Source organism: Emys orbicularis, chromosome 2 (assembly GCF_028017835.1).
Source record: "Emys orbicularis isolate rEmyOrb1 chromosome 2, rEmyOrb1.hap1, whole genome shotgun sequence".
Classification (NCBI taxonomy): domain Eukaryota; kingdom Metazoa; phylum Chordata; order Testudines; family Emydidae; genus Emys; species Emys orbicularis.
The window spans coordinates 249,706,958-249,721,691 of record NC_088684.1 but is presented as its reverse complement, the minus strand read 5'-3'; the positions used below and the strand labels follow the sequence as shown (position 1 = coordinate 249,721,691).

General features: G+C 43.7%; 1 protein-coding gene across 1 annotated transcript; it reads right to left on the bottom strand.

Moving 5' to 3' along the window:
* Positions 1-217: 217 nt before the first annotated feature.
* Positions 218-8,746, bottom strand: SEM1 (SEM1 26S proteasome subunit). Its single transcript, XM_065399309.1, has 3 exons — positions 8,598-8,746; positions 2,460-2,553; positions 218-414 (listed from the first exon to the last, which is right to left on the bottom strand). The coding sequence occupies exons 1-3, from the start codon at positions 8,671-8,673 to the stop codon at positions 372-374; spliced, it is 213 nt and encodes a 70-aa protein (XP_065255381.1). The 5' UTR covers positions 8,674-8,746; the 3' UTR covers positions 218-371.
* Positions 8,747-14,734: the final 5,988 nt, after the last annotated feature.

Below are 14,734 nucleotides of genomic sequence, written 5' to 3'. Positions count from 1 at the left end.
AGACAAAGGGTCTGCTATTTTTCAATTCTGTTCTTACTGATGCTTATTTTGTTCCTACTGATTTTAATGGGATAGGCTTCAGCTATTTAAAGATTATCAGTAACCTCATATAAGAAACCATGAACACAGCTGCACAAACCACATAAAGATTGATTTTTTTTTTTAAATATCTCATCAATAAAACAGAAGCTGAAAAAATACTGGAAATATAAAAGGGTTTAGATTAAAATTTTTATTATTTATACAAAACCAAAATAAATCAATGCAAACTGATAATGGATTGAATGTATCATCTCATGTCCCAGCCTGTCTTCTTTTTTCAACAATTCAATCTACAGTTCAATTTTAGATTATTCCATCTTCACTGAAAACTATGAGGTCTCCATCTTGTATCCATGTTTTTCTAGTTCAGCTCTGTATAAAAATAAGAACCAGAAGTATGATTGAGGCACAATAAAATACTGTCAGATAATTGCAAAGCTCTTTAAACCATGACAAATGTTAATCAAGAACCTAAATATTATCTGGTAAGAAAACATTAAATACTAATATGCTACTGTCACTTTTGATACAAAAGGACAAATAAAAAGAGTAATAATTCACATTTGGCCTCACTTCCTTTACATTCCTTCTAGATTTCAGTTTAGTCACTCTTTTCAACATGGATATGAAACCCAGATAAAAATTCAAAGGCTTGTTTAATTATGGTCCTCACTCCTTATTGATTAAATCAGGGAAGTGCTTTCTTTCACCCCATTTTTAAGTCTATAAAACTTCATTAGAAATGATAATACAGTACATGAGTTACCCATGTGAAACCTTTCACCAGATTTCCTTATGCACAATTAACTGTTACCAGAACAGATTTTTTTAAATTATTTATTTATTTTAAAAGAAGGCCAACCATCTAGGAACAAAGCTAAAATTATTTTTGCAAAGCAAAAACGTAACAAGTTTTGACACTGTGTTCATCAGTATAGCATCTTTGATTCCTAATATATAAAAGGTCCTTAATCTTGTACGTAGTCCCACTGACTTCAATAGGATTATACATGCTTAAAATTAGGTGTGTGTTTATACTCTGAATCAGAGCCCAAATGAACACAAAAGTTCTGATTCTGCAGTTATTAAACAGGCATAACTTCCACCCAATTTGTTTTGACTGATGAATAATTGTGATAGTTTAGATAAGGAGATTATCTGAATACACAGAATGAATCACTCAATCTTTGTTGACCCAACCCAGGAGCAAGGATGGATTTTCATTACTAAAATGTAAGATTTATTTTTAGGACACTCAAGTCAGTTGTATTTCAGGATGGCTTAAACATAACAGGGATAGTCAGTGGATTGTGGTAGAGGAATGCTGTTCCAACCTCAGACTGGAGTCTTTAATTTAAATACAGAGATGAGGACAGATTATGAATACTTTACTATAAGATGTAATTAAGGTGTAGTTTTCACAGTCCAAAGTGTCATGTATTGAACTTCTCATACAGAAATTTCTGCCACACTTTGAGGATTCCTGTAATACTGTTGACACACACTGTCTTTAGAGTTGTAATATATTTAAGACCTGCAATTAACTTGAAACTACTTTTCAACTTGACAATAAGCAATTACACAAACAGGATTTACATTGACACCCACTACCTGAGGGTCACCTTAACCTTGTGTCTAAAACAAGGGAGTCAGTCTAGTAACTGTTTCAAATCAGGCTACATTACAGATATTTTGTTATGTGTACAATGTATGGAGGGATTAGTGATAAAGCACAAGTTTGTATTGATGATTCAAACTCCTTAAATTATAATTAGGCATCAGTAAAAGATTAACTGAAACTAAGTGACCTACAGAAAGGAGGGTTAAACAACTGGATTAGAAGTGCTCAGCTCCTGCCCATAGATATTTTTATATTTTAAAATTTTACTTCGGTAATTTCCCCCCCTGTAATAAAGTCTATGACTGCCAGTAGAACTAGCCGGGAATTGCTTCACTTAATGGCTCTTTGCTGGAAGACAACTCCTCATTACAAGGAAACTTTTTGTGGGAACTTCTCAGTATTGACAAGGCTTTTGTCTAGAAAGGTTTCTCAATTCAGGATGGAAAGTTTTTGAAATCCTGTAAAATTTTACAGGATGAGAAAGCTGTTTCCTGCCCCACTCCAATCATCACACACACACTGAGAGGTAACTGAGGGTTATTTCAGTGTTTATAGAATTGACACTAAAGTACAGAGGCTGGTCACCAGTAGTAAGGCTTGTTGGGTTATGACAGCAAATGCTGCTTTTAAAAAACTCTTTGGGGCAGTTAAGTAGAGATTTGCTCACGTTTTTCTTTCAAAAATAATTTTTTTTTAAACTGAACATTTTTTAAAGTCACAGATTCCACCCAACTAAAAACTACAGACTGAAAGTTTTATGTTCAACTTCTAACTGTAAATTAAACTCCAAGATTACCTTAACTGATTGGAGAAGTCATCTTCTACATTGTCATCATCCCAATTGTCTTCCCAGACATGTGCATCCTCATCTTCATCTAAACCAGCCCAGTCTAAGGACAGAAAACAGACAAAGTCTAAATATTTTATGTTGTACTGCTTTGGTAACATTTACTGTCAGCAAATAGGTCTGGCCATTAGATACACAAATGTCATCAATACCAAACATTTCCTCTGTTTATAAAAAAAAAGTTCTGATCACATTAAAAGTGTTTAGAAGAATGAAATCATTACAAGATGCTATTTAACACCCTAACTTCTTGAATTATAATCAAAATACAACTTTATAAATAGCTATAAGATTAATGTTTTGGATTCCAGGATTATTTGTCCATAATGAGAATATTAATTAAAAAAAGATCACTCATAGAAGATCTGTAACAATATAGCACAAATATAGAAGGTAACATGTTACCTGGTTTCCATTAATATGTCTAAAGACTTTTAGAAAGTCTGCAATTCCTCAGGGTTGCATGAAAATATTAACTTTAAATGTTGAGTGCTTTTATTGCCAAGAAAACTCAAAAAAACTCCTTTACTCAATCCACTTAGACCTTCCATTTCTTCTTATACAAAATACTGAAATTACAAGTAACTTATGTAGTAGAAAATCTGAAACTAAAACAAGAAGGGTATGCAACTATAGTTAATACAATAAGTAGCTTCACATTATTTTTAATCCTTCCCCTCACCTTTAAAGCTACCAGTTCTATTTTTCATATAGGCAAAATTTTGTGTTATTCTACAGCTGCAGAAGTAAAGATAACCAGAAAAGTAAATTGCAAGCTTTGCCCAGTATTGCAACACTGATGATAGGCAGAAGTGTCACCTAGTCTTGCACTTGGAAACTGGTTTTGGTCCTCTTATTAATACAGAAAAGTAGCAAAGCACTGCATGTGAAGCAAGTTCTCCTGGAGCACCAAAAAGGCTCATGGTAGGGAATATATTTTTGGTATTTGGAGCCCATGGTACAGATTTATAAGATTACCTGGCTATATTAGTTTTAAAAATATTAAATTTGAGAACATTGCAGTGCTCCTCCCCAACCTGCAAATGGTTTTGAATGGTGTTGCGTCCCACCATAATTTACAATCAGCTTTCTAACCAACCCAGAAAAACCAAAGCTTTCCAGCAACCACTAGAGTAGCATTGTACATATACATCAACAAAAGGAAACTGACTGTGGGAGGGTCACAAACAGATCCAGGTGGGTTGCAATCACCCTTCCTCTCTTTATGAGTATAGGGAAAAGAGAGGTCCTGAAACTTTTTCTTATTGTAATATGGTCACAGTATGGAAAAATTTGAGAACCACAGGAATAGAAGTATCCATTCCTAGCCAGCCACACGTGTAAAGAATTTGATGCCGAAGATAAGCGACTAAGATTTAGCTTCACAATCCACAGAATGGATCATTTATATGTGGAAGGGCTGGGCTGGAGACCCCGCAGAAACTAGAGAAAGAAAAAAAGGGGTGGGAAGAGAAGAGAGAAACCCCTTGAGGCAAGGACCAGCTTTATACTGTATTTGTACAGTGCCTAGTACAATGCGGTCCTGGTCCATTAATAGGGCTCCTAGGGGCTATGGTAATACTACTACTACTAAGAATAATGCAAAAGAAATAACTAATTACTCTATTGTCTTTTTCACTAGGATAATCACATTCAATTCACAAACAATGAAACTGAGTTACAAGGGAGGAAAGGGCCTTAATTCAGCACTACTTACAATAAACTTAATTTTTATTTACACACAGTGCATTTAACATTTAAATTTAATGTTCTTACAAAGACTATAAAATAGTATTATATCAACTATTTCATTTACTGTATTTATATTTCAAAGACATACGCATTCCACAACAAATAAAAATGTGCTTTTGTAGGGTAAAAATTGACCCAGAATTCAGGCATTACATTAATTGGTGACAAGAGTCTCAAATGATTTGAGATGATACAATCAGGCACAATGGCTCTGAGAGGTTCAACCATAAAAGGATAGTTGTCAGGCAGACTGACACTTCTTTACTCATGAAAACCTGCATCATGCTTCAAGAAGCAGGGCTAAGATGTCTTCCACATTAAAGTGGGTGAAAAACAGATGAAAGTGATAAAAAAAAAAAGCCTAAATTATGCTCTTATTCCTGTAGCTACAAGACTTTAAACTATTTGTATGTTGACACTATATACTAGGCTTGTGTATTGAAGTTATTATTCCAGTTACATTATATGCCTGTGACTGGATAAAAGTAAAAAATGATATAGCATTATCTGGGATTTGGAAGTATCAAAAATGTGTTTGAGAGTCGACTACCATTAAGTAGTATTACTATAAACTAAAGTTACAAAATCTATTTTGACAAACTAGTCGTGATGGGAGACTTAGAAAAGTATTTTAATATTCTGATCACTGCGTGGTGTGTTCTACACTTCAAAAATGAAGACAAAATAGGTTTTTGTACTCAGCTCTACAATACCGAAAGCTATACGATTTTATACCTCTGAAAAGGATCACAGAAGTCAAAAGTGACCAATTCACATTATACCATACTAAACTTGAAATGAAACACTCTAGAACACATCTGTTTCAGATACTTAAAAATTTGGTATAATTATTTCTTGAAACTGAGTTGAAGTAGGAATTAAAGAAGTAAAGAATGCTTGTGTAATGTAATTTTTGTTATGCTTTAACACAAGTTTGCATTACCTAATTTCCCTGTATCAGACGTAACAGAACTCTAACATGTACTGCTGCATAGAGAAGTAGTATAACCTGGAAGATTCACAGTTTGAGATAATTTTAGTAAAAGTTTTTATAATCAAATATTTATCCAATTATTTTTGATTAAGCAATAAAAAGAAAATACTCAAATAGTAGTTCTGAATATTCTTTATGATATGATCTTACTAGAAGGTTTAATGACTGCTTTATAGGTTGGGGTTTTTTTGTAAGCTACATCAAGAAGCCTTTAATGCTTAATCAGCAGACACATATAATATAAAGAATGATTTTTAAAAATATTTCAATAGTTAACATCTACATCAAACTTCAATCACAAACTGAAGGAGAGTCTGGAGTTACTTTTTTGATAAAAATATTAATGTCCTGTATGAAACATTTTCAGAATTTCTTAAAACTTAGGATGTTAGTATATCCACATTCAGTAAGAGGATTTCACCTCATTTGGTTTATAGGTATATTACCATAATCTAAGAAGGCCAATGCAGTGCCCAAATACCCACCCTCATTCTGACATTTGTGATGTTTTGATTTTTCCATTATATTGTTTTCTCAAATTTATCAGAGCCAGGTTCTGATATCTGGTTTTTTTTCTACTGTGGCAGTTAAAGAAGATTTCAAGGAAGGTCAGTTGAGGTTATTGCAGAGATATAGGAAAACTCAAGTATTCAGAAAGGTCCACCAAATCCTAGTTTTCTCCCTGTGTGAGGGTGTGGTTTGAGATTTTTAGAAATAAAATCTGAAACATTCATTTTTAGTGGCCATATTTGTCCAGTTCAATATTTATAGTGCATAGATTCCCCACCATCCCGAGTCATTTAATTCACATTTAACAGGGGAGGGAGAGATCAAGTAGTAAGAAGCCTTTTTCCCTCCCAGATGTTTTCTCTAAACAAGCCTTCTATTATCTTCTCAGTTCATCTAACCAGTTAATACAACAATTACAATAACATGTTTCTCTTTCTAACTGGAAATACTATATTTGACAAAGCTTATTTGATACATCTGTAACTCATAAAGCTACGTCAAGTACGAGGAAGATAAGATAGCATAGCAAATACTGTGAACATCCCTACCCACCATGATCTACACCAGCGGTTCTTAATTTTTAGTAACCTGAGGGCCCCCATTTTTATTTTAAAAATTGTGGACCCCCAAACCCCCTGCTCAGCTCTTGGCCCTGCCCTCACTCTACCCCATCCCTGCCCCACTTCTTCCCGCCCCACCCTTGCCCCTCCTCTTCCCCGCCCCCTCCTCTGAGCGCACCCTGTCCCTGAACTAATTTGTTTCATGTTGCGCACCCCCTCCCCGCTCCTCCCCCTCCCAGTGCCTCCGGCATGCCACTGAACAGCTGTTCCCTGGCATGCAGGAGGCACTGGGAGGGAGAGGGAGGAGTTGATCAGCGGGGCCAGTGGCCCCGGACATGATTACACCCTGTCCCCCGAGAGCGCCCCATCCCCGCTCCTCCCCCTCCCTCCCAGTGCCTCCTGAATGCCGCTGAACAGCTGTTCCCCAGTGTGCAGGAGGCGTTGGGAGGGAGGGGGAGAAGTTGATCAGCAGGGCCCGTGCATCCCTTGGAATACGCTTGTGGACCCCAGTTTGAGAAACGCTGACCTACTCCATCAGCAATTCCCTTCATTTACTAATACAAGCCATCCCTTTAACCACTAAAGCTTTTAAGGGCTTGAAGGAAATTGACAATCATGCCCTATTCTGAAGTCTTCCAAGATTAAATCTAGGGTAGGACATTTTTATTTACAAGACTGTAAGGGAAAGTTCCTTATTTATAATTCTGTGTCTTTGCACATATAAAATGTTTTAGTAAAATCCAGAAAGAACATGTATTCCCTTTATTCACTAGCTTTGTAACTATCAAAAAAGCTGTAGAATTTGTGTGTGAAGATTTAGTCTTTAGGATAAAGCTGCTATCCACTACTGTAATTGAGTCCTTTTATTACCTTCCCACATTACCCCATTTTACATCCCTCATTCCCTTCCTCACATTTATTAATCTGGTTTGTCTGGAATTAGGAAATTTTTCTTAGTATTTGTTCTTAATCATTTTGTGCATGAATGCAAAATCAAGCAGTTCTAATGAAGTCCAGCAACATGAATTAGTTCAGGTATACAGGGGCAGTTGTAGCAAAAACTAAAAAAAAAAAAAAAAAAAACAGAAAGAAAGGTTATAGTGCCCTAGCTTGTGACTTGTGCGCAGGAATGAGAAAAAAGAACAGGAGTACTTGTGGCACCTTAGAGACTAACAAATTTATTTGAGCATAAGCTTTCGTGGGCTACAGCCCACTTCATCAGATGGAACATATAGTGAGGAGATATATATACATACAGAGAACATGAAAAGGTGGGAGTTCCCCTACCAACTCTAAGAGGCTAATTAATTAAGATGAGCATTTGAAAGATTTACTTTGCAGCTATTATAGACTGGATTAAAAATACAGAGAAAGACTAATCATTACATCACTTGCTTCTACATCTTTCAGTACCTGCTGGGGAGGGGGGGGGGGCGCAGCGCGGGACTGCTAAATTACTCCGATTTTTGCCTCTGTGAAAAAATGGGCATTCTTCACAACAACTGTAAGTTTACTACCAATATATTATTTCCCCCTTTCCCTATGTTCTTCATATCTCTGATGTAACCCTGAGGATCTCTGACTATTTGGAATGTTGATGAATTTCTTCAGCAACAAAGTTTATTAAATATAAATTGACCATGATAGCCACCCTTTCTGATTAGAGAAAATGCAAGTGCATGCTCAGGAACACCTTTCACCAAATACAGCTGCATGCATGACAGGTGTGTCTTGTGTTATTCCCTAATAAGCTTAAAATATTCATAAGCAAAGACTAGTTTTTTCAGAGTTTAACATGCACAGACAGTATTGTGGTACTGGTTTAGGATTTGGCAGAATAAACTGGCCCCTAAGCATGACAGGCAGATTAGCCCGAGATCACAGAGAGTGATTCCGGTTAAGAAGTTGGCCACTAACAAGTTGTTGTTGTTTTTCTTTTTTTGCTGCAACTGGACGTCTCCACGACGCGCGGAAAGCCGCAGGCTGTGGCAAGGCTCTCGGCGAGAGACGCCCACTGCTCGACCCGCACACGGCGCGACCCCCTTACGGCACATGGCTCGGTGTGGTGACTGGGGCAGCCCGCACGAACGGCTTGGCCCATAGGCCCGGCTCGGCGCCACGGGGAGGGGAGGGGAGGGGAGAGCTCGCCCCATCCCTCGCGGACTAAGACCCGGCAGCTGTGGGGAGGTCAGAGCCGAGGCCTGGCCCCGCTCGCGCAGCCCAGCCACACGGGCGTCCCCACCGCCCGCCAGCCCAGGCCGCCGCCGTCACCTTCCGTCGGGAACTCCTCGAACTCGTCATCCTCCTCCAGGAGCCCCAGGTCCACGGGCGGCTTCTTCTCGGCCATGATCAGCCTCCTCGGCCTGCTGCTGCCGCTCTAGCGTCCGAGCTGGCTGGGAGGCTACGTCTCGGCTGCCCCGCGGGGCATGACGGGATGCTGGCGGAATCAGCGATAGGAACGGCGCATGCGTAATAACGGAGTCCGCCGGCTAGTCCGAGTCACTGTCCCCCCGCCCACTCCCCATACACCACCATAGACTTCCCCCTACAGCGCCTTGGCCGCTTTCTCTCCCCTCCCGCACTGCCGGCTTCATCCTCCCCCCACCGCTCTGCACTGCCAGCTCCATCTTACTCCCCTCTCCTCCCCCTCGTGCACTGCCAGCCCCATCCCCCCCCCCGCTCTGTACTGCCAGTTCCCTCTTCCTCCCCTCTCCTCCCCCCCCGTGCAGTGCCAGCCCCATCCCCCCCCCGCTCTGCACTGCCAGTTCCCTCTTCCTCCCCTCTCCTCCCCCCCGTGCACTGCCAGCCCCATCCCCCCCCCCCGCTCTGCACTGCCAGTTCCCTCTTCCTCCCCTCTCCTCCCCCCTCGTGCACTGCCAGCCCCATCCCCCCCCCGCTCTGCACTGCCAGCTCCATCCTCCTGCCCTCCCTTCTCTTTTCCTCTCCTCCCCCCTCCGTTCTGCACTGCCAGCTTCATCCTCCTCCCCTCTCCTCCCCAAGCCCTTCCTTCTCCTCTCCTCCCCCCTCCGCTCTGCACTGCCAGCTCCATCCTCCTGCCCTCTCCTCCCCCCTCGTGCACTGCCAGCCCCATCCCCCCCGCTCTGCACTGCCAGCTTCATCCTCCTCCCCTCTCCTCCCCAATCCCTCCCTTCTCCTCTCCTCCCCCCTCCGCTCTGCTATGCCAGCTCCATCCTCCTGCCCTCCCTTCTCTTCTCCTCTCCTCCCCCCTCCGCTCTGCACTGCCAGCCCCATCCTCCTCCCCTCCCCGCGCCCTCCCTTCTCCTCTCCTCCCCCCTCCGCTCTGCTCTGCCAGTCCCATCCTCCCCGTGCCCTCCCTTCTCCTCTCCTCGCCTCTCCTCCCCCCTCCGCTCTGCACTGCCAGCCCCATCCTCCTCCCCTCTCTCCTCCCCCCTCGCACACTGCCAGCCCCATCCTCCCCCCTCCGCTCTGCACTGCCAGCCCCATCCTCCTCCTCTCTCTCCTCCCCCCTCGCGCACTGCCGGTCCCATCCTCCCAGCTCCCGCTCCTCCTTCCCTCCCCTCCCGCACTGCCAGCCCCATCCTCCCCGCGCCCTCCCTTCTCCTCTCCTCTCCTCCCCACTCCGCTCTGCACTGCCAGCTCCATCCTCCTCCCCTCTCCTCCCCGCGCCCTCCCTTCTCCTCTCCTCTCCTCTCCTCCCCCCTCCGCTCTGTACTGCCAGCTCCATCTTCCTCCCTTCTCTCCTACCCCCTCGCGCACTGCCAGCCCCATCCTCCCCACGCCCTCCCTTCTCCTCTCCTCCCCCCTCCGCTCTGCTCTGCCAGTCCCATCCTCCTCCCTCCCCTCCCGCACTGCCAGCCCCATCCTCCCCCCTCGCGCACTGCCGTCCTCATCCTCCCCGTGCCCTCCCTTCTCCTCGCCTCTTCCACACGGCCAGCCCCATCGTCCTCCTCTTTCCCAGTGCCCAATCCTCTCTCCTATCCCATTAGCCCCGCTTTTCTCCCTATTACAGTCAAGCCACTGCCCCCACCGCTCCTCCCCTGCTCCCACCATCCCTCCCTACTGCCTTCCCACCACTGCTCCTCACCCCCCACTGCTCCCACCATCCCCCCTTCCCTCCCTACTGCCTTCCCATCACCGCTCCTTCCCCTCTGCGACTGCCACCTCCTCCCCCACTTCTCCCACCATACCCTTCTCTCCCTATTGCCTTTCCCCCACTGCACCTTCCTCTCTGGCACTGCCTCCTACCCCACTTCTCCTCCCACCACCACTCCTTCCCTCCCTACTGCTTTCCCATCACTGCCCCCACTGCTCCTTTTCCTCCACCAGTGCCACCTTCTTCCCCATGTCTCCCACCACCACTCCTTCCCTCCCTACTGCCTCCCCATCACTGCCCCCACTGCTCCTTTTCCTCCACCCGTGCCACCTTCTTCTCCACTGGTCTCACCATCCCCCCTTCCCTTTCTACTACCTTCCCATCACTGCTTCTTCCCCTCTGCCACTTCTGCCTCCTCCCCCACTGCTCCCACCATCACCCTTTCCTCCTTACTGCCTTCCCACCATCGCCACCACTGCTTCTTCCCCTCTGCCACTGCTTTCACCTCCCCCACTGCTCTCACCATCCCCCCTTCCCTCCCTCGTGCCTTCCCACCACTGCCGCTTCCCCTCTGCCACTGGTGCCTCCCCCAATGCTCTGACAATCATCACTTCCCTCCTCACTGCCTTCCCATTCATCCCTCTCCAACAGCCATCTGTCACCATCACTTCCTTTCCTCTTCCTACTGCCATCCTCATCCACATCACCTGATGATTTTCTTTGCCACCCTGTCCTCTCCCCTCTTCTAATGCCATCCCTATTATCCCACCCCTCTTCCTAGTATTCCCATTCCCCTCATCCTTTCTCTCCTGACATCTTTATCTCCGTTCCCTCCAGCTTTGCCATTCCTATCCCCTCTCCTCCCTCACTGCCATCCCTCTCTCTTCCTCCCTTTCCCCAGTGCCATCTTTATGACCTCTGTTGCTGGCAGCTCTGACATCCCCATTAGCTCCCAATTTTTTTTTTCATTTTTACAACTCTGTAACTGTATCATTGTGCTTAAGTATTGGAGGAGTCTCCAAACAATGCCTGACTTACAGATCTTACTCTGTGCTGTAATGCCTGTCCACAATGGGGTGGAGTTGAGTCATGACTTTTTTTCACTTCAGCTTCTGAGAACAAATTGCTAGTGGTTGAGCCTTAGCTGAATCCTTGCAGAGTGTAGGTAAGAGAGGAGGTCATAAAATGTCATATGTCTATAACTGTATCGCTCTCCCCTTTCCATAAATGTATTCTACAGTTACAGAACCGGAGGGGAACTGATTGGATTTGGTGAACTACCCACTGCAGCTGCTGGCAGGGAGTGAGATTTATCACTTTAACATGAAGTTGGATGCAGCAGGAGTTAGTTGAAATGTAGCACTGACTGCAACTGAGAGAGAGAAGATATATTGTATGGAAAAAGTCAAACATATTTTCAATAATGTAGGTAAAATAAACCTATTGTCTGCTACAGCCACAGTAACAGATTAAACTATTCAAGCCTCCTCCTATATCTCAAAACAGATACACACTTTCTCTCTACAGTCTCTCCTTATGACAGTTATCTTCAATATGACTATATTACTTATAGTCACTGATTCTCCATCCTACCTATCCCTATTTTTTCCTCCAGTATTTTAACAGTATTTCAAAACCTAGGTCTAATTTTTGATTATTAACTTCCATTGTGTATCACAGCAGAGGCAAGGGAACAGCTTGAAGAAGAGGATGAATGTAAAATATAAAATGAGTTAGGCTGCTATGTGAAAAATAAGTGATACATATTATAGGGTACCATAAAGTAACATTCATTTGTCATAATTGTGGATTCTGCTGCTGATTTAGAGCAAGGCAAAGTTCAGTGCCTACTGGTGAGGACAAGTTTGTGCATGTGGTGGCTCTGATGTCTTCTCTCTAGGCAATCACTTCACTTGCCTTAACAGTATTGCCAGGTTGTTGAGTTTTTCCTTGAACACTGAGAGGCTGATTCATGAGACAATGATTTGCACAGCTGGGTTATTTACACTGTGTCCTAGATTTAGAAAAATATGAGCAAGAACTGAGGTGGGAACTTATATGTAGTTCAGTTTCAAACTTGTGTGAGCATGTTCTGGTATGTGGTCAGAGTTTAGGGAAAAGTGGAAAAATCAAATATGAGCACAAGCCATTAGCTCTTTTTATTAGATGGAAGGTCTGATTGCACGGTCAAATTTTATGTGATGGAAAGACTGATTTTATGCGATGGAAAGATGATGAAATTTATGGGGACTCCTGTTTAATAAAATAATATGAAGAAGCCATTCACAGATTTACTGGAACTTTGTTTTATCATTCCCCAGCCCCTTTTTGCAGATGTCCTTGTGAGCCATGACCCTTGGAAAAATAAATGTCCTACCCTAACCCAGAGAGTGCAAGACAAGTCATAAAGCACTTAGATTCCAACATGACAGGAACCTTACAAATATCTATGATCATATTATTCAGGGCCAAATTCAAGCCCTGGTGTAAAAGGGCTCAGAGTTCTAAACTTATATAGGGCTAGACTCTGGCTTTTGCAGCCAAGAAGGGGATGTGGAGATGTCATACTGCAGCTAGTGCCTCCAAGAAGAAATACGGCTGACGCAGCCAAAATCAGTCCTGGGGGCTCTCAGGGAACACACTGGACTCAATCAACCTAGGAGAAAGGGCAGCATGTACTGTGGCAGGCCAGCTCCATTGTTTAGTGTGGAGACAAGTGAATTTATAGCCTCACCCTGTTTCTTTTTGTCCTTTAACTGCTAGCTAGGTGCTTGCTGAGGCACTAGCAGTGAGCATGGCCTGTGCTTTCCAACAGGATGATGGCCAGCTGCTACATAGGGGCACAAGAAGAGCGGCAGGCTTGTGGAGCCATATCTCATGTGGCTGACCACAGTCTGTACAATAATTAGATAATATGCTGTCCTATTCCACTCCCTATTAGAGGATTGGACTTCCTGGTTAGAAGTGTCAATATTAAGCCAAATTTTAGTCTCGTATGGCTACATTAGATTTGCCAGTTTTGGTTGGACATATTCCAGGAGGTTTCATCACATGACATAATCTTTCATTAAAGATTAATCTTTAATTCCCAGGGACTCCAGGACAATCCTGGAGGGTTGGCAACCCTAGGCTACATTAAACTGGCATTGCCAACCCTGGTGATTTTATTGCAAGTCTCGGGATATTTCATGCTGTTTTTAAAGCTGCAGGTCCTGGAGTTGTGTAACTACAGTAACTCCTCGCTTAACGTCATAGTTATGTTCCTGAAAAATGCAACTTTAAATGAAACGATGTTAAGCGAATCTAATTTCCCCATAAGAATTAATGTAAATGGGGGGGGTTAGGTTCCAGAGAAATTTTTTTCACCAGACAAAAACGAATATACAGTATAAGTTTTAAACAAACAATTTAATACTGTGCACAGCAATGATGATTGTGAAGCTTGGTTGAGGTGGTGAAGTTAGAGGGTGGAGGAGGGTGGGATATTTCCCAGGGAATGCCTTACTGCTAAATGATGAACTTGGCTGAGCCCTCAAGGGTTAACACGTTGTTGTTAATGTAGCCTCATACTCTACAAGGCAGCACGAATGGAGGGAGGGGAGACAGCATGGCAGACAGAGACAGAGACACACACCCTGTGTGTGGGAGAGAGAGAGAGAGAGAGAGAGATGCACATTGCGCCTTTAAGTACGCTGACCCCCCTCTAAGTACATTGCCTTTAAAAATAGCAGGAAGTTGAGACAAGAGCTGCAGCCAGCAAGCTCTCTCCATTCTGAGCCCTGTCCTGTCCCCACCCTGCTCTATATGGAGAAGGGGTAAGCAGAGGGCAGGAATAGGGGGGGAGGGGGACACCCTGACATTAGCCCCCCTCTTCCCCCTCCCCTGCACAGCAAGCAGGAGGCTCGTGGGAGTAGCTCCAAGGCAGAGGGCAGGAGCAGCACATGGCAGTGGGGGGAGGGACAGCTCAACTGCCCGCAATTGATAGCCTGCTGGGTGGTTGCTGCACAGGGAACTTATGGAAGCAGGGAGCTGATAGCGGGGCTGCCGGTCCACCCTGGTTCCAAGCCCCCACCAGCTAGCTGCAACGGACTGCTCTTCCTGCAAGCAGTGGACAAAGCAGGCGGCTGCCAAACGATGTTATAAGGGAGCATTGCACAACTTTAAACGAGCATGTTCCCTAATTGATCAGCAACGTAACAACATTAACCAGGACAACTTTAAGTGAGAAGTTAATGTATATGAGAATTTCACAAAAAGAACAGGAGTAATTATGGCACCTTAGAGACTAACAAATTTATTTCAGCATAAGCTTTCGTGGGCTACAGCTCACTTC